At 46.9% G+C, this 20,698-nt stretch overlaps 1 protein-coding gene across 1 annotated transcript in view; it reads right to left on the reverse strand.

Moving 5' to 3' along the window:
• Positions 1-18,942: 18,942 nt before the first annotated feature.
• The window catches only part of CACNA1H (calcium voltage-gated channel subunit alpha1 H), a 343,498-nt gene continuing 341,742 nt past the window's right edge, over positions 18,943-20,698 (reverse strand). The window contains exon 36 of the mRNA XM_056866218.1: positions 18,943-20,148. Within this exon, the coding sequence (XP_056722196.1) occupies positions 18,943-20,148 (1,206 nt within the window). The remainder of the gene's footprint in view (positions 20,149-20,698) is intronic.

Here is a 20,698-nt window from a genome sequence, read left to right on the forward strand (position 1 = left end):
CCGCGGGTCGAGAGCGGGGCCGTTGCTAAGGGCCGCGCGCCGCGCCTCCCTTGGCAACGGGCCCGGCCGACGGCGGGCCGCCTGGGACAATCTTCCTTCCGCGACGGCGAAGGGGCGGGGCCGGCTCGCCTAGCCGGCGTGCGTCTCCCAAGGAGAGCCCGGGGAAAGCGCCATAGCGCCACCTGCCGGGAGCGGCCGTGAAGGACGATTAAACCATTCACAATGATCCAAGTGATATTATGGTGGTGCAATTACATATTGTATATGCAATACATATCTGCTATATTAGTGTGTTTGGAGCAAGTGCGTTGTCGTGGTTGCAATGCTGATCTGGGAGACCCGGGTTCGAATCCCCACTCTGCCATGGAAGCCTGCTGGGTGACGATTAAATGACGATTAATGACGATTAAACCATTCACAATGATCCAAGAGATATTATGGTGATGCAATACATATTGTATATGCAATACATATCTGCTATATTACTGTGTTTGGAGCAAGTGCGTTGCCGTGGTTGCAATGCTGATCTGGGAGACCCGGGTTCGAATCCCCACTCTGCCATGGAAGCCTGCTGGGTGACGATTAAATGACGATTAATGACGATTAAACCATTCACAGTGATCCAAGAGATATTATGGTGATGCAATACATATTGTATATGCAATACATATCTGCTATATTACTGTGTTTGGAGCAAGTGCGTTGTCGTGGTTGCAGCGCTGATCTGGGAGACCCGGGTTCGAATCCCCACTCTGCCATGGAAGCCTGCTGGGTGACGATTAAATGACGATTAATGACGATTAAACCATTCACAATGATCCAAGAGATATTATGGTGATGCAATACATATTGTATATGCAATACATATCTGCTATATTACTGTGTTTGGAACAAGTGCGTTGCCGTGGTTGCAGTGCTGATCTGGGAGACCCGGGTTCGAATCCCCACTCTGCCATGGAAGCCTGCTGGGTGACGATTAAATGACGATTAATGACGATTAAACCATTCACAATGATCCAAGAGATATTATGGTGATGCAATACATATTGTATATGCAATACATATCTGCTATATTACTGTGTTTGGAACAAGTGCGTTGCCGTGGTTGCAGTGCTGATCTGGGAGACCCGGGTTCGAATCCCCACTCTGCCATGGAAGCCTGCTGGGTGACGATTAAATGACGATTAATGACGATTAAACCATTCACAATGATCCAAGAGATATTATGGTGATGCAATACATATTGTATATGCAATACATATCTGCTATATTACTGTGTTTGGAGCAAGTGCGTTGTCGTGGTTGCAGTGCTGATCTGGGAGACCCGGGTTCGAATCCCCACTCTGCCATGGAAGCCTGCTGGCTGACGATTAAATGACGATTAATGACGATTAAACCATTCACAATGATCCAAGAGATATTATGGTGATGCAATACATATTATATATGCAATACATATCTGCTATATTACTGTGTTTGGAACAAGTGCGTTGTCGTGGTTGCAGCACTGATCTGGGAGACCCGGGTTCGAATCCCCACTCTGCCATGAAAGCCTGCTGGGTGACGATTAAATGACGATTAATGACGATTAAACCATTCACAATGATCCAAGAGATATTATGGTGATGCAATACATATTGTATATGCAATACATATCTGCTATATTACTGTGTTTGGAACAAGTGCGTTGCCGTGGTTGCAGTGCTGATCTGGGAGTCCGGGGTTCGAATCCCCACTCTGCCATGGAAGCCTGCTGGGTGACAATTAAATGATGATTAAACCATTCACAATGATCCAAGAGATATTATGGTGATGCAATACATATTGTATATGCAATACATATCTGCTATATTACTGTGTTTGGAACAAGTGCGTTGCCGTGGTTGCAGGGCTGACCTGGGAGACCCGGGTTCGAATCCCCACTCTGCCATGGAAGCCTGCTGGGTGACCCCGGGCCCGTCACATGCTGCCCAGCCTAGCCTACCTAGCAGGGTTGTGGTGCGAATAAGCCGGAGGAGAGGATCTGGGAGAGCCAGGTTCCAATGCCTGCTCTGCCGTGGAAGCTTGCTGGGTGACCTTGGGCCAGTCGCGCCCCCTCTCTGAGCTAACCTACCTCGCAGGGTTGTGGGGAGGATAAGCCATAAGCTGCATTGCATCCCCCTTGGGGAGAAAGGCGGAGTGTCAATCACGTCAGTAAATTGCTCAATCAAAAAATGAAATTATTCTGGAGGGATATCTTTTACAGCAGGGTGGCAGGTTTCATGGCTATATTTTTGCCATCAAGTTGCAGCCAATTTATGGCAACCCCTTAGGGTTTTCGAGGGCAGAGACCCTGGACTTCTTTGGGGGTCCCCCCATGCAAATGCTAACCAAGGCTGACCCCCGTTTCGCTTCTGAGATTGGGCTAGCCTGGGCCATCCAGGTCAGGGCTATTTTGTGTGTTTATACGCACGTGTTACATTGCACCATTTCGTTGCCTTGCTTGCCGATTTTGCAATCCAGCTCATGTTATTTGTAGGCGTTACACTGGCATATTGTATATATTATATTTGTTCATTTATTTAAAACATTTATTCACTGCTTTTTTAACCTCATAGGAACTCAAAGTGGATCACAATGTGACTAATAATAAAATACAATGAAAACCGCTAGTTAAAATCAATCATTTAAAACTGCTGGTATGCATAAGAACATAAGAAAGACCATGTCGGCCCATCAAGTCCAGCAGTCAAGTCCACCAAGGCCCATCAAGTCCAGCAGTCTGTTCATGCAACGGCCAACCAGGTGCCTCTAGGAAGCCAACAAACAAGACGACTGCGGCAGCATTTACCCTGCCTGTCTTCCACAGCACCCAATATATTCGGCATGCTCCTTTGATCCTGGAGAGAACAGGAATGCATCATGACTAGTATCCATTTTGACTAGTAGCCATGGATAACTCCATGAACACTCCCCTCTTAAAGCCTTTCACGTTAGGCAGAAGAGCGAATCAACTGCTGTCAGGAATAGAAATGTTTTAATTATACCATTTTAATGCATTGTTCTCTAATGTAACCTTTTTTTAAATTCACAGATGATTGCATGACTTACACACATACACACACACATATATGTAAGACATACAATTATATATATATGTAAGACACACACACACACACACATATATATAGATATATAGATATATCTCTATCTGTCTGTCTGTCTGTCTGTCGGTCTGTCGGTCTGTCGGTCTGTCGGTCTGTCGGTCTGTCTATCTGTCTATCTATCTCTATCTATCTCTATCTATCTCTCTATCTCTCTATCTCTATCTCTATCTCTCTATCTCTCTATCTCTCTATCTCTCTATCTCTCTATCTCTCTATCTCTCTACAAACATAGAGAAGTCTATATTTGATTATGAAGACCGACTTACCTGTCACACAGGATATTCAGGAATAGACACTCACTTGCCTGATTTTCAGGATGTTTATATATTGAATCTGTTCTTCTGCTGGACTGTTATTTATATATTCATATGTGTATCTTGTTGTTATCTTGTTGTATGTATTGTTCCCTTTTGCACCTACTTTCACTTTTTATAAATTAGCACTTTAATGTATTGTGTGAGTGCTGGCTGGATTCCTTCCCACCTGGAGGTTGGCAACCCTAAGCCAGGTATCTGGACCAAGGGTTCAGCAGGTGAATTGTGCAGAAGGGCAGCTTCCGATGTGTTTCATTTGCGGCAAGTTGTCCCAGTGTAGTGAAGGGAAAGCGTTCCATAGGATGGTGAGGTTTTAGGGTTTCACTGCTGCGTACAACGGAGTGGTTTCTAAATTCATTATGAGCACGGCTGGGAAGGGGGGTTGTGGTTCAGGTCCTTGTGTAGGAAGGAGGAGGAGGGGGAGAGCTGGTTTTTATATGCCGATTTGCTTTTAAGGAGAATCACACCGGCTTACAATCCCCTTCCTCTCCCCACAATAGACACCCTGGGAGGTAGGTGGGGCTGAGAGAGAGTGACTAGCCCAAGGTCACCCAGCAGGCTTCCTGTGTAGGAGTGGGGAAACCAACCCAGTTCACCAGATTAGAGTCTGCCGCTCATGTGGAGCAGTGGGGAATCGAACCCGGTTCTCCAGATTAAAATCCAGAAAAGTTTAAGTGGATGTCCGGCAGCACCGTAAAGCACTGGTTCCCAACCAGGGGTCCATGGACCCCCAGGGGTCCGCGAGAACTACATTAAGGTCCGCGAAACAAAGTTATAAACCCATAATAAATTAATATTTTCAATTAAAAGTTCTCTATTATAAAAATATATATATTCAAATATTATTCTGAGTTTAATGTTTAACTAACAGTTATGATTAAAGTTTATTTTCCAATTCTCGGAATTTTTATTTTGAACCTTGGGGTCCCTGCACCGAACAAAAAAGTCCTAGTGGTCCCTGGTCAAAAAAAGGTTGGGAACCACTGCCGTAAAGCCTAAACAATGTTTATTCCAGCCTGAGCTTTTGTGAGTTAGAGCCCCGTTCTTCATGTGCCTAAGAGACTTTACGTACAGGAAACCTCAGGCCCGTCCCATCTACCACGCCAATCTCAGGTAGCGTGCCCCAGGTAGCAGAAGAAGAAGAGTTGGTTTTCATATGCCGACTTTCTCTACCACTTAAGGATCAAACCGGCTGACAATCACCTTTCCCCTCCCCACAACAGACACCCTGTGAGGTAGGTGGGGCTGAGAGAGCGTGACTAGCCCAAGTTCACCCAGCTGGCTTCATGTGGAGGAGAGGGGAAACCAATCCAGTTCGCCCGATTAGCCTCCGCCGCTCATGTTGGAGGAGTGGGGAATCGAACCCGCTTCCCCAGATCAGAGTCCACCGCTCCAAACCACCGCTCTTAACCATTACACTGGTACAACACAGCCTGACTTGGTGTACATCATTTGCATCTCTATATTTATAATTGTGAAGGATAAGAGCAAGTGTGGTGGCCTGGTACGAGTGTCGGGCTCGGAAGGGCCAGGTTTGGCTTCCCGCCTGGCCGCTTTCTCCTAAAACCGATTGCACACTGTAGACCAGTGGTTCCCAACCTTTTTTTTGACCAGGGACCACTAGGACTTTTTTGTTCGGTGCAGGGACCCCAAGGTCCAAAACAAAAATTCAGAGAATTTGAAAATAAACTTTAATCATAACTGTTAGTTAAACATTACACTTAGAATAATATTTGAATATATATATATATATATATATTTATAATAGAGAACTTTTAATTGAAAATATTAATTTATTATGGGTTTATAACTTTGTTTCGCGGACCTTAATGTAGTTCTCGCGGACCCCTGGTTGGGAACCAGTGCTGTAGACTCTACCCTCCAAAGATGCCATTTCCTCCCAGGGGGACCGATGATCTCCGTCGTCTGGAGATCAGGTGCAATTCCAGGAGATGGCAAAACCTCACCCAGAGTTTGGCTGCGAGTAGGGTTACCAAAGGGCCCTTTTTAACATTGTGTGCGCGCGTGCCGTCAAGTTGCGGCCGACTTATGGCAACCACCCGCAGGGTTTTCGAGGCAAGAGCCGTTCGCGGGTGGTTTGCCATTGCCTGCCTCCGCGAGGCACTGGGGAACTGGGGAAGGGAGTAAACTCTTTTGGCAAAGCGTGGCGGGGTGATTAGAAGCGGTGGGCTTGAATGGGGAGAACCGGGTCCGATTCCCCGCTCTTCCACGTGAGCCAGCGGACTCTAATCTGGAGAACCGGGTTCGATGCCCCGCTCCTCCAAGTGAAGCCTGCTGGGAGACCTTGGGCTAGTCACAGTTCTCTCTGAACTCTCTTAGCCTCACCTACCTCGTAAGATGCCTGTTGTAGGGAGAGGAAGGGAAGGAGATTTGATTATCCTTAAGACCAGGGGTGGGGAACCTCAGGCCCGGGGGCCGCTTCAGGCCCGCGAAACCATTTGGTCTGGCCCTTCGCGGGTCCTAGCAGATCTCTAGCTCAGAAGGATCTGTCGATCCGCCCCCTCCCGCGGACAGGAATAGCCTCAATTCAAGGCGGATGCGAGTTTGTTTTGCCGAGAAAAGGAACCCTTTCCCCCCCCTTGAAGAAGAGTCGTTCGCTATGGAGCTGCTAGGACCGCCCAAGAATATAGCAGGCTGATTTTTAATTTGATAATTTTGTATGGCCCACAAATGATGCGGTAAATATCCAAATGGCCCTTGGCAGAAAAAAGGTTCCCCACCCCTGCTTAAGAGGTAAAGAAAATCGGCATAAAAAGCCAACTCTCCTCCTCCTCCTCCTCCTCCTCCAAGATCCACTCCCTTCGCCCAGCCCGGTGAGCAATTTTGAATGAATATGCTTCATTTCACATTTTCATGTGGATAATGGAAATCCTGAACTGAATAAAGTTTCAGCCTTGAGGACAAAGCGTCAGAGGCTCTTTCCGCATTACTTGATGCTGCGACGCTTCTTGGCCAAGGTTGGAAACATTCCCCCCTCCCTCCTTTCTCTTTATTCCACTTGTGCAGAATGCAACCGTTGCATAACGGGAATAAATCAAGGACTTCTTCGGGAGAAAACAGGCTGTATCCATCCTAATTCTCAGAGCAGAAGGGAACGCGCGCGGGAGAGAGAAAGAACTCAATTTGTCGGGGTCGGAACTCCTGACCCCCTCTGGGAACATTCAGATCTGAAGACGGTACGCCTGATCTGTCCTTCTAGTTAATGACTCATTCAGCCCGACATCAAAGGCAAGAAGGTGGACCAGGTGCGTCCTTTCCTCTCTACCTTTGTAGGGTTGCCAAACTCCAGGTGGTGGCTGGAGATCTCCCGCTATTACAGCTGATCTCCAGGCTGCAGAGATCAGTTCCCCTGGAGAAAATAGCTGCTGTGGCAATTGGGCTCTATGGCATTTTACCCTACTGAGGTCCCTCCCTAGGGTTGCCAGGTTCCTCTTTGCCACCTGCAGGAGCCTGAGGAGGATGGGGTTTGGGGAGGGATTTCAGTGCCATAGAGTCCAGTTGCCAAAGTGGCCATTTTTTCCAGGGGAACTGATCTCTATCGGCTGGAGATCAGTTGTAATAGTGGGAGATCCAGCTAGTACCTGGAGGTTTAGTAGTAAACAAAGGTTAGCGTGCTGTAGGATACTCAGCAAACTAGAAACAGCACTTCACAAGCTAGACACAATGATTATAAAGTAGTGGTATTTAATAACATATCCACCACTGATAGTATATAGGCAAAAACATGTGTTGTTAATTATTGCCTTAAAAGTAACACCAAAGAGAGGCCTTGTTACAAACAAATAACAGTATTATAGGTAAGTCCATGAAAGGGGGTGCCAACCTCCCTTTCTTCCACAGATATGCTTCTTGAGAGTAGCAATTCAGTAGTGCAGTTGTTCTCAACAGAAGCCCGGTGATCTTTCTGTTTCAGCGATTAATGCCTTCTTCAGGGACCACTATATCATAAATTAGTACATCCGATCAGAATATTAAATTCAGTGGAGAAAACAAGAGCTTGGAAATAGCCTTTTGGGACGTGCGTGTCTTTAAGACACAGGACGGTAAATTGGGAGTCCGTCCTTATAAAAAAGCAATGGCACGCAACACTCTGTTGCATTATGAATCTTTTCACCCACCCCATTTAAGGGATAACCTACCTTACAGCCAGTTACTTCGCCTTAAAAGGAATTCTACAAATGGCGAAGATTTCTCACAGGCTGCAAATCAGCTTAGTGTTGAATTACAACAACGTGGGTACCCGAACAAAATTATTAAGCAAGCCATGTCCAGAACACGAGATAGATCTAGAACTCAACTGTTATCTCAATCAATGGCACAACGTTCGGATTGCGTTACTTGCGTTTTGCAGTACACTTCATTATCTCCTTTAATTAGACAGGTGATTCACAAACATTGGCATTTAGTCCAACATTTGCCTGGCTGCCAGTCTTTACCACGAATGGCATATAAAAGAACCAGGTCTTTCCGAGACATTCTAATAAGCAATAAAGCATGTGAGGAGTCAGTTGCCAACTTACCTAAGGGTAATTTCAAATGCGGTTCCTGCCAAAGTTGCAGATTCATGCTAACAGTCAAAGAAATCATTAATCCAGCTACTGGCCAAAAGTTCATGATTGAGAGTTTTAATAACTGTGATTCCAAACATTTAATTTATGCGATAAAATGTGCTTGCCATTTTTGGTACATTGGAAAAACCCATAGACAACTCAAATATCGCATAAGTGAACACAGGTCCAGGATTAGGCAACGTGTATTGGAGGCCCCACTAACACAGCATTTCCTTGACAATAATCACACTGATGAGGATCTTTCATTCTTTGTGTTATGGCGATTCAATCAACAGAAATATGATAGGTCTGATGTGGATCTCATATTAAGGCATCAAGAATCTAAATACATCCACATGTTTGATACTTTGTATCCTAAAGGACTGAATACCTCGATGGATTTAGCATGCTATTTGTAACATAATATATGTAACAGCTGTCTCTTTAATTGAATTCAGTTTTTCTGTAATGCAAAATGTAACTGTCTCTTTAATGGTTGATTCTTATATGTGACTGCACCATTTAAAATTAAGGGCAGTATCTTTGGTAAATTGCCAACGCAGAGAATGTTAATAACAGCCAGCGTGTGAGTGTGATGCTCTATCTTCTCTCTATTTTCTCCCTTGTTTAAGCCAATTGCTAGCATATTTATATTAATTATTATTTGTTAATTAGTATTATGTACTAATTTATGATATAGTGGTCCCTGAAGAAGGCATTAATCGCTGAAACAGAAAGATCACCGAGCTTCTGTTGAGAACAACTGCACTACTGAATTGCTACTCTCAAGAAGCATATCTGTGGAAGAAAGGGAGGTTGGCACCCCCTTTCATGGACTTACCTATAATACTGTTATTTGTTTGTAACAAGGCATAGTCCTCTCTTTGGTGTTACTTTTAAGGCAATAATTAACAACACATGTTTTTGCCTATATACTATCAGTGGTGGATATGTTATTAAATACCACTACTTTATAATCATTGTGTCTAGCTTGTGAAGTGCTGTTTCTAGTTTGCTGAGTACCTGGAGGTTGGCAACCCTACCTCTAAGTGACAGCCCTTGAAGTACTTAAAGAGAGCAATCCTGTCCTTTCTCAACCTCCTCTTCTCCAGACTGAACCCCCCCCCTCCAAGTCCCACAGCCTTTCCTTGGTCTCCAGGCCCCTGATCGTCCTTGTCGCTTTTGATTGTTTCTGACCGAGCTTCCCCAAGTACCTAAGGCCCTGCCGTACATTTTTCATGGTTTTAAAATGAGGTTTTAGTGCTTGCAAGCTTAGTTGTGAGTCAAAAGGCTGGCTTAAAGACAAACAAACACTGGGTAAAGATAAGCTGTTGAAACCACTGGCTGCTAAAACTCTGATAAGTGACGGACATTTCCCCCAAATTAATTAAAATTAGAGGCACAATTGATCTAATGATTTACTTGGAAAGAATAGGAATAAATGACCCTCCGAGTCTACCAGTCATGGTTGGTACAATAATCAGACAAGTGGAATGGGCTGCCTAGGGAGGTGGTGAGCTCCCCCTCCCTGGCAGTCTTTAAGCAGAGGCTGGACAAGCACTTGTCAGGGATGCTCAAGGCTGATCTTGCATTGGCCAGGGGGTTGGACTAGATGGCCTCTATGGCCCCTTCCAACTGTATGATCCTACGATTCTAAGAAAAGGATGGAACAGACACCCGTGGTAGGGTTGCCAATCCGCAACTGGGGGCACGGAGAGATGGAGAGCTGGGATTACAACTGGTCTCCAGACTACAGAGATCAGTTCCCCTGCAGAAAATGGCTCCTTAGGAGGGTAGACTCTATGGCATCATTAGGGTTTTTGGGAGGTTTTTGGGAGGTTTTTGGGGTGGAGCCTGAGGAGGGTGGGGTTTGGGAAGGGAGGGACTTCAATGCCATAGAGTCCAATTGCCCAAGCGGCCATTTTCTCCAGGGGAACTGATCTCTATCGGCTGGAGATCAGTTGTAATAGCAGATCTCCAGCTAGTACCTGGAGGTGGGCAACACTAGGCATTGTACTCAGCTGAGGTCCCTCCCCTTCTCAAACTCCACCCTCCCCCAGGCTTCACCCCCAAGATCTCCAGGCATTTTCTAACCTGGTGTTGGCAACCCTGACTCATACAGAAGCATATCAGGCAGCTTCTTCTGAAGGCAGGGCATCACACCCATATCAGACGGCCCCAATGTCTCCCTAGGCAGAAATGTGGCAGAGTTGCTCATTCCAGTGGAGGCTGGTGGGAAGGAGGCACAGCCGGAGCAGGGAATCACACAGAGATACGTCAGGAAGCCTCCTCTCCGGGGGAATAGAAATAGGCTTACAGGTATAGGCTTACAGGAGTCTTTTTACAAGTTTCTTTTAACACATCTTGGGAGTTACTGGTGCAAACCTTTCCCAACCTGAAATGCATTTCTGGGGGTGGCTGTTTTGGCCAGGGAAACCCGATCTGTAGATTTAAGGTTCCCAGCATGGTGAATAACGCCTCTTGTAGGGCATTTCAGGTTGGGATATCGGCACGGGGGTTTAAGCCCCCTTGGGCCCCCGTGCAGTGGGAGGTGTGGACTCTACAACACCTTGGCCAACCCAGCAAGGGGGTGGACCTGGGGAAAATATGTTTTATGCAGAGAGTCCCCTCGGCCCAGAGGCCATTGGGTGATCTTACTCTCTCAGCCCAACCCACTTCGCAGGGTTGTTGTGAGGATAAAAACAGAGGTGGCGAGCACCCTGGAAAGGAGGGCGGGATACAAAGGCAAAACACAAAATGCCCTTTTAAAATTTTCTAACTCCATATTAAAAAAGATGGCTAAAGGCCGCTGCATATTGGGATAAATTGGCAAAAATGGATTTTACAGCTATAGTTAATGAATTATAGATTAATGTGTTTTTAATAAATGAATATTATAATAGATTTTTAAATACTGTCATAACACCACTCCGGGAGTCCAAGGGTGGAGGGCACAAAGGTGGTGGAGATTTGGGCACTATATATTTTATGAAGGATAACATACACATTGGGATAAATTGGCAAAAATGGATTTTACAGCTATAGTTAATGAATTATAGATTAATGTGTTTTTAATAAATGAATATTATAATAGATTTTTAAATACTGTCATAACACCACTCCGGGAGTCCAAGGGTGGAGGGCACAAAGGTGGGTGGTGGAGATTTGGGCACTATATATTTTATGAAGGATAACATACATTGCATTTGTACTGGATGTAATAGTGCTCTCTGTGTGATTTTGTATTTTTTTTTGTATTGTATTATGATTTTATTTTTGTTCATTTTTTGTTTAATTATAAAAAAGCAATAAAAATTATATATATAAAAAAATTTCTAACTCCTCTGATTGTGAGTAGACAAAAGGTAGGGTTGCCAGGTCCCCCTTCGCCACCGGCGGGAGGTTTTTGGGGTGGAGCCTGAGGAGGGCAGGGTTTGGGGAGGGGAGGGGCTTCAATGCCATAGAGTCCAATGGCCAAAGCGGCCATTTTCTAATCATGTAAGTATAACAGGTAAGTACAAAATTTTATACTTACCTGTTATACTTACATGATTGGAGAAATGTTGAACCTGCTTTGCTGCTCTATGTTATAATGTTCACTGGTTGGTGTATATTGATTAACATGTAGTTATAGTTGTAATTGTGTAGGTTTCGTTATATCTTGAATTTTTGCATTTATAAGAATTGCGTCTGTGTTTATTTGGTTGTAACTACCTGGAAGTTGGCAACCCTAGTTATAATAGCAGGAGATCTCCAGCTGGTACCCGGAGGTCGGCAACCCTAACCAAAGGGTTGCAGCCCGCCGAAGGGTAACTTACCTGCGCTCAGCGATCCTGCGAACGCTCCCTCGGAGATCGATTCCCATCAGCAGACCCCAGCCTGGGTTCGCTCTGCTGAACGCGGAAAGGTTTTGAGATTAAATTTCTGATTGAATTGCCTTGAAAACCCCCCTTTTTGGGGGGCGGGTGGGGGTGAGTGTGGGAAATGATCAAAAGCCCAAGCCAATGCGAACACAGCCTCCAATAATTCAATTAAAGGCAGCCTTTAATCTCTCATCATTCGGAGATCACAGAGTCGGCACGAATGCTAATAAACGTGCTCGATATTTGCTTGGGCTTTTTAGGATGAATAATTAAATTGACTTCCTCCATTAAACCTTGCCCGTTAAAGCTTTTAAAGCAGGGACAGGGCTTAATGGCACGGAGCCGTCCTTTTCGGAGGCCTTTAATGCATCTCCCGATGAGGAATCTCGTTCCTTGTCTCCTCCTTCACTGTGACACAGAGAGAGAGAGCAATGCCATAGAGTCCAATTGCCAAAACCCTTTTCTCTATCAGCTGAAGATCGGTTGTAATAGCAGGAGACCTCCAGCTAGCACCTGGAGGTTGGCAACCCTACTTGGGATCCCTCGGTGCTTCTTTCAAATTGTATCGCTGGACTTTGTCCCCCAGTTTAAAATCCCAATGGCAGAAGACGGCATTTTATCTCTAGTGCACATGGCGTGTGAATGCATGCACATGAACACAAAAGGTCCCACAACGCATTGCCTGCAATTTAACTCTTAACGGTCATAGAGTGATTCAAGTCCAGGCGCACCTTTGACAGGGTTGCCAGCTCCAGGTTGGGAAATCCCTGGAGATTTTGGGGGCAGAGCCTGAGGAGGGGAGGGACTTCACTGCCATAGAGTCCGATGGCCAAAGCGGCCATTTCCCCCAGGGGAACTGATCTCTGTCGCCCGGAGATCAGTTGTAATAGCGGGAGGTCTCCAGCCACCACCTGGAGGTTGAGAAAAATATGCACAAGTACTACTGGGATAGTAGTGAAAATATAGTACTAGGCTCAAACCAATTAATTTAAATAATACACAAGCAAACGATGCAAACGTATATTGTGAACAATGTGTAACATCTACAGACAAGTGAAAACAGCAGTGATAGTATGTACAAGCAAATCTAAGATTTAAAGTCTTTTTCAAGGTAAGTAAGAGTCTTATCTCTAGGTTTTCTTCAAAAAGCAACACGAGGAAGGCTGAAAAATTGAAGAAGTCCACAGTAACGCTGTCCGGATGCACACTAGCGTTTTCACTGCAAAATTGCAGCTTCATCAGCTGGAATCTTCATAGATATTAATTGACTTGTCTTTGTAGATGCAATAATAGCAATCTAATACAGAGAGAATAATTCAGTCTTGTTGCACCAAAAAGGCTGCTCAAAATGGCAATTTTGCAGTGAAAACGCTAGTGTGCATCCGGACCGCGTTACTGTGGACTTCTTCAATTTTTCAGCCTTCCTCGTGTTGCTTTTTGAAGAAAACAACCTAGAGATAAGACTCTTACTTACCTTGAAAAAGACTTTCCATCTGAGATTTGCTTGTGCATACTCTCACTGCTGTTTTCACTTGTCTGTAGATGTTACACATTGTTCACAATATATGTTTGCATAGTTTGCTTGTGTATTATTTAAATTAATTGGTTTGAGCCCAGTACTATATTTTCACTACTACTACCACCCGGAGGTGGGCAACCCTAAGCTTAGAAACCAACAAGATTTTCCGAGTATGAGCTTTCGAGAGTCAAATCTCCCTTCGCCAGGGGTTGGCTATGCTTTGTCGAGTACGTTATTTAAAACAATCATGTTTTCCTCATGTATTTCTAAAAACCCAACCACCCTCTTGGCTTTGACATCAGAAGGAGACAGGCTGCTAATGTCTGTGAAATTTCAGAGTTTTCACGGTATTGTTCATTATTTCTATCACGCTGTTTTTATTGCGAGGTTCTCTAATGGCGCAGTTCCCCCTTATTACGTTATAGGTAATATAACGCCTTGCTCTTCGAGTTCATAATCTGGTTTTGCTGCACATCCTGGCGGTTTGCAATCCAGTTTAATCACCTTGTCTGGGTACAGATTATACTTTGCTTATTGTGTCATTTCCCCCGCGCCTCATGCTCCAGCGAGAAAGGCAGATAAAGGAAGGGAATAAGTAAATAAATGGGTGAGCGACTCAACAGGGTCTCTGCAGTACGTGTGCGTTTGTTTTAAGGATGTAAAACATCAAATGTTGCAATGCTCAGACTTTGTTGATCATTCATCTATTGCTGTAAGCATTTTCCAACGGTTGGAAAACTAAGGATTAGCCCGTGGCCTTATCCAATAAACTTGATGTGATCTAAGGATTGGCTGTGCAGTAGGTTACGAACCTTCAGGTGGTGGCTGGAGGTCTTACAACTGCTCTCCAGGCGATAAAAATAATTTCTCCTGGGGAAAATGGCCACTTTGGCAATTGGACTCTATGGCTAGGGGGGAGCCTGAGGACGGCGGGGTTTGGGGAGGGGAGAGACTTCAGTGCCATCGAGTCCAATTACCTAAGCGGCCTTTTTCTCCAGGGGAACAGGTCCCTGTCGCCTGGAGATCATAATAGTGGGAGATCTCCAGCCACCACCTGGACCCGGCCACCATCCTAGACCCGGCCCCTAACCTGTTTTGCCTCGGAGTGCTGTCTGGTCCTGGCTCCGAGCACCAGTTGACGCCGACTGACCTTTTAACAAGTACATGTCTCCAGATTGGTGGTGGTGAGCCCTGCCTGCCTACTGACAGGGAGGTCTTCCAACCGCACGAGGCTCCTACTTTCTCCACCCCCTGGAGATGCCGGTGCACCCACCTTCTGAGCGGCAGCTTGGATAAAACTTCCACTTCGCAGAGAACTTGGGGAGTCTCCGGAACTTGGAAACATAAGAAAAGCCCTGCTGGATCAGACCAAGACCCATCGAATCCCGCAGTCTGTTCACACAGGGGCCAACCAGGCGCCTCCAGGAAGCCCACAAGCAAGACGACTGCAGCAGCATTGTCCACAGCACCCAATATAATGGGCATGCTCCTCTGATCCTGGAGAGAATAGGGATGCATCACGACTAGTATCCATTTGGTCTAGTCGCCATGGATAGCCCTATCCTCCACTCCCCTCTTAAAGCCTTCCAAGTTGGCCATCCCCACATCCTGGGGCAGGGAGTACCACAGTTTAATTCTGCATTGTGTGAAGAAATCCTTCCTTTGGTCTGTTTGGAATCTCTCACCCTCCAGCTTCAGCAGATGCTGCATTCTGGTATTATGTGATAGAAGAAAAGCTTCTCCCTGTCCAGTCTCTCCATGCCGTGCATCATTTTATCAATCTCTATCACGTCTCCCCTTATCTGGCTCCCTTCTAAGCAAATCAGCCTTAACCATTTGGACCACTCCTGAGAGAAGGCGAAGCTCCCTGAATGAACACCCTCCGCTCGCGATGCCTGCCCTCCAGCCCCATCAGAGGGGGGACTCCACTCCACCATCAACATCTGTCCTGTGGTGGTGGCTTCTTGCTGCCCCACTTCCGCCTCTCCCAACCGGACTTTCATGCCCAAGCGGCGTCCCCCACTCAGCTGTCGACTCCACGTCGCTTCTAGTCCAGCGGTGTTCACGTCCAACACGGAGCCGCTGTCCAACCCCCGCTGGGTTGGTTGCTCCGCACACCCTACCTCTGCTCCAAAACAAATTACTGATAACTGTGTGTGTGTGTGTGTGTTGGTGATGACGCAGTTGCTAGCCAATCAGCACTGAACGCTGCATGCCTTTTCAAAATGTGCTTTAAGGGTGAAGACAGAAGCAATGCTAAGGGTGAAGACAGAAGCAATGCTAAGGGTGAAGACAGAAGCAATGCTCAGGGTTACAGGCGGTTCTTCGCTGACCACGTGAGCCCAAGCCTGCAAACAGCTTGGTAAGCAGTGTGGAAGGCTACCCTCTCATTTTGCATTTGGGCTTTATATTTTTTTAAAAAATTGCAACTGTTTAAAAACAGTTCAGGTAAGCATTTTAGGAATGATTCCATAACCGCTTGGTAGGAGGAAAAGGGCCATGGTGTAGTGGTTAAGAGCATTATGTAGTGGTTAAGAGGAGTGGTGGGCTCTGATCTGGAGAACCGGGTTTGATTCCCCACTCCTCTACATGAGCGGCGGCCGCTAATCTGGTGAACTGGGTTGGCTTCCCCACTCCTCCACATGAAGCCTGCTGGGTGACCTTGGGCTAGTCACACCCTCTCAGCCCCACCTACCTCACAGGGTATCTGTTGTGGGGAGGGGAAGGTGATTGTAGGCTGATTTGAGTCTCCCTTAAGCGGTAGAGAAAGTCAACATGTAAAATCCAACACTTCTTCTCCTTCACTGTGGGTGCCATGGGCATTAGCCAGTTGGTGCTTTCCACATCTGGCTTCCTCACCACTAAGGTTGCGAACCTCACCTGGAGTTCTTCCAGAATTACAAGTGATCTCCAGACTACAGAGATCAGTTGCCCAGGAGAAAATGCCCGCTTTGGAGGGTGGACTCTCTGGCATTAAACACTGCTGAGATCCCTCCCCTCCCCAAACCCCACCTTCCACAGGTTTTGCCCCCAACCCCCAGCAATTTCCCAAAGCCAGATTTGGCAACCTGACCCCTAGGGTTGCCAGCTCTAGGTTGGGAAACACCTGGAGATTTTGGGGGTGGGGCCTGAGGAGGGCGGCGTCTGGGGAGGGACTTCAGTGCCATAGAGTCCAATCGCCAAAGCAGCCGTTTGCTCAAGGGAGCTGATCTCTGTCGCCTGGAGATCAGTTGTATTAGTGGGAGCTACTACCTGGAGGTTGGCAACCCTGGCATAATGCCATCCACTCCACCCTCTGAAGCTTTTTTCTCCAGGTGAACTTACCTTGGTTGTCTGGAGATGAATTGTAACAGCAGGAGATCTCCAGGTGCCACCTGGAGGTTGGCAACCCGACCCGACCCCTATCTTCTATTGAGAAACGCAGAATGTTCTTTGCCCCATAAGAGAAAAAAGATCCAATATGGAAAGGGCGTTTCCCAAATCCCCCTTCTCCGCTGCCGGTATCGCTTTCGTCTTCACCCTCAATTGATTATACAATGCATCCTATACGGACTGTTCTTTGGCTCTCAAATACAGCAAACAGAGTAATATTTCTTAAATAATCTGCTATTTATTTGCTTTGCTTCCCTTCCCCTCGCCACCTTCAGAAACCACTTCCCTCCCGTTCAGCCCCCCTCCGTCTTTCCGATTATTGCAACGTTCAACCTGAATTCCATAAGGAACAGAAACAGAAGGGGGGGAGAAGAGGAAATTAGGTCGCTTGAATATATGCCAAAGGGGAAAAAAAAGATCCGTACCAAGAAGATGAAGAATGAGAATAACTTATTATTATTATTATTATTATTAATAATATTATTATTGCACTGGCTACATTTCAGTAGTGATTTTGGTTTTTCATCGTTTCCTGTAGCGAGGACATCAAAGAAAGAGTCGAAGTGGAAAGGGGGATTGAGAAAAGGAACGCCAAAATATTCGCCGGGGACGGACGTCGAAAACTTTGAGGCTGACCGGGGCCAGTTCAAGACGTTTTGTTAGCCCAACCAAGGCCGTCCAATTGTGTTTACGGCACCGATGCAGATCAAGAATCATAGAGTTGGAAGGGGCCACCAGGGTCATCTAGTCCAACCCCCTGCACAGTGCTGGAAATTCACCACCTCGGTTTACCTCCTGCACTGCTTATGGCTGGGGGCATCCTGACCTCCCCGCTCCCTGGGATGGGGCCCCATTTTATGCCCCCGCAAATCTTATGCCCCTGCTTCATTGGCTTGGCTGAAGAACTGGCCCTGAGTCGTGAAAGAGGGTGGGAGAATCACAAGGAGGTCTATTTAGGGGGGCAGAGAGAGAGAGAGGGAGAGAGAGAGAGAGAGATGTCCAAAACATAACAGCAAGCTTTGCTATTACAGTTCCACTTGAGATCTAACAATACGATACACCATCCGGTTGGAAAAAAATCTGTGGGTTAATGCAAAAAATAATAATAATCATCAAAAATCTAAAGGGTAAGGGGAAAAACAGGCCCCGATCCATTTGAAGTTAGCTGTGGTGGAGGTTGCAGTTCTCAGCACCCTGGTAAGGCCAACTGAAAACCTGCTAAGGGGGGGACCCAATCCAGCAAAAACAACTGACGCCCTAATCGATGGGACGAGTTAGCGGCGAGTCCCTAAGCGAAGCCCCATCGATTTTAGAGGCCCGTTCAGGGCTTCGCTGCGGTTGGATCAGGGCCAACTGGACTAACATCCAAGTAAACCTGGGAAGGATTGAGTTGCGAGCCTCGTAGAACCACAAGAGGAATCAGAAGTACAGCTTTTAACCATGGATTCCAACGGGGATTAAGCGCAACTAACTGCGCGCGGATCGGAGCCATTTGCTCTTTATAAAAATATGTGCATGACGAAGAGAAGAGTTTTCACGTGAATACTTGTGAGCGGTGTGTGTTGGTGTGAGTCGTGGTGTGTGTGTGTGTGTGTGGCTTTTTATTATTTTTTTCTCTTTTTATTTCTCAAATACATTATTTTCTATTTATAATAACTGCTGATATACAGACAATATACAAATTCCGTTTTCTGGGCACTTCAACTTCCTGTGACAACATCCGTGCAATTAATAAAAAGTGCCGTTTTTGAAAAGTGGGGGAAAAAAAGTTTTTTTTTTCTTAAACCCTATTTTTTTTTCTTTAAAAAAGATAAAATAAAGGCCCGAAACCCAAATCAATGTGATCCAGGCCACGCCAGGGGGAGGGAAAGGGGGGAGGAAAAGAACAGGAAAAGGTACTCCGTGTACTGTTCAGAAAGGAAAATTCTCCCCTTTCTTTACCCTGAACCGTGTTGCAGCTTTTGAAACCTGCTTCTCTTTGATTCTTTTTTTTTTTGTTAACAAAAAAAATAGCCCCTAACAACAAAACCCTTCACAGCGCTTTGAATAGACATTTTGAAATCAACGTCAGCCACGGAGTTCTGGCTTTTCAATCGTTTCCCACTTTTGGTGGCAAGCCCTTAAATGCTTTCTCTCGACCTAACCCCCACTTGGAAGCTATACCGGTTCGTCAATGGGTTCGTCTGTCGCGGGTACCGCGGGTACCGCAGGTGTCGTGGGTACCGCGGGTACCGCAGGTACCGCGGGCACCGACCCGTGCTTCCGTAGGGGGCCCTTTGTCCCACTGAGAAGTTCTCGGCTCCTCTCGGAGTCGGCACACTGAGTTTTCAAGTGGTCCGTCTTTTTCGGCTCGGGTGCGGCGGCACCTTCGGAAGGCGAATCCGCCAACAGAAGAACCGCCGGGCCACTGTTCAGCAGGTCCGAGATGCCACTGGCCGAGCAGACGTCAGGCTGTTCGTAGGAGAAGTTCGGGATTGTCAAGTGCTCGCCTCGGCAGACAGGTGGGGCCCGGCGTTCCGCCTTGGCGGCCTGCTCTGCAGGTTGGTTGTCGGCAAGCTCCAAAGAGTCCCTGTACGCGGTGGACTCGCACGAGGGGGTCCTTCTCCTCAGCAGGCTGTTCTCGGATGCTTTGGTTCGTGCAGACGCACTGCTTTCTTCCTCCATGGGAGGATCTATAGAAATGCACGGGGGGCTCATTTTCTTCTTCCGCCGCACCCCGTGGATATACTCGGCCTCGCCGTGGAGAGGAAGCCGTTTCTTCTCCTCGGGGGACTCCGCGAAGCTACGTTCGCCATCAGTGATGGATGGGCAGATCTCAATGGAGTGCCGTCTTTGGTCATCCGCCCAGCTCGGCTTGGCCAAGAACCCCCGCGTGTCGACACTGTAGAACTTCTTCAAGTCTTTCTCTTTGCTGCTCCCCCCCGTCAAGCTGGTCGTGCTGCTGTTCTTCAGGGGGAACGGCGACAACGGGGGCGAGAGGAAAGGGGAGTCCGAGAGGTCCCCGCTGTCCTGCCGATGGGCCCACCCTCTCGCAGAGCTGTTGATGTGGCTGACCTCCTCGTCGGCCAGGTCGGAGGACCCGAAGAGAAAGCTGTCGGGGTCGCAGTTGCGACTGGATGGCCGGCTGGGAATGCTGTGCTGGCTGAACGTGTGCTTGTGGGTACTGACGCTCGGGGGCTTATGGGGGGAAGCAGGGGGAAGCGGGGGCGTCCCGGGCAGGGACACGGGAGGCGGGGGGAACATAGGTGGGCCCAACGTGTTCGGGGACAGCTTCTTTGGCGGCGGGTTCTCACAGGCCTCAGCTGGCTTGCTCTCCTTGGGGTCTGCGTTCTGGCCATCCAAGGAATCCCTCTGAACGGCCTCCTATCGCACCGAGAGAAGAAAACGAGAACTTAAAAAGCAGTATGCAATTCCCGGATCAAGGACGAAAAGGGGGTATTTCGATTATCTCCCCAGTTAGAGAGACCTTTTGAGCAGGCCATGCTCAGAACATGCCCCAAAACAGCCATGATGGCCAGGAGGGTAGCCATGATGATCTGCAGTAGGAGAGCTAGATTTGTATCCAGTAGCACCTTTGATTTTCAGAATATTTTGAGAGTCAAATCTCCCTTCGTCAAATACCTGGCAAAGGGAGCTTTAACTCTTGAAAGGTAATACCCTGAAAATATTGCTGGTCTCTAAGGTGCTGCTGGACTCGGATCTAGCACCCTCATGAAAGGTTATATTAGTGGATGATTCCAGCAGGGTAGTTGTGTTAGTCTACCATAGAAAAACAGAAGTCCAGTGGTACCCTGAAGACATTTATTCCATCATGATCTTTCGTTGAGTCAGAGCTCTGCAGAACTGAGCTCTGAAGGGGCCAACTGGACCTCCTTTCTAAATTAAGACCCTCAGAAGACCCCTGTTGGATCAG

The sequence above is a fragment of the Euleptes europaea genome, chromosome 21 (assembly GCF_029931775.1).
Source record: "Euleptes europaea isolate rEulEur1 chromosome 21, rEulEur1.hap1, whole genome shotgun sequence".
Classification (NCBI taxonomy): Eukaryota; Metazoa; Chordata; class Lepidosauria; order Squamata; family Sphaerodactylidae; genus Euleptes; species Euleptes europaea.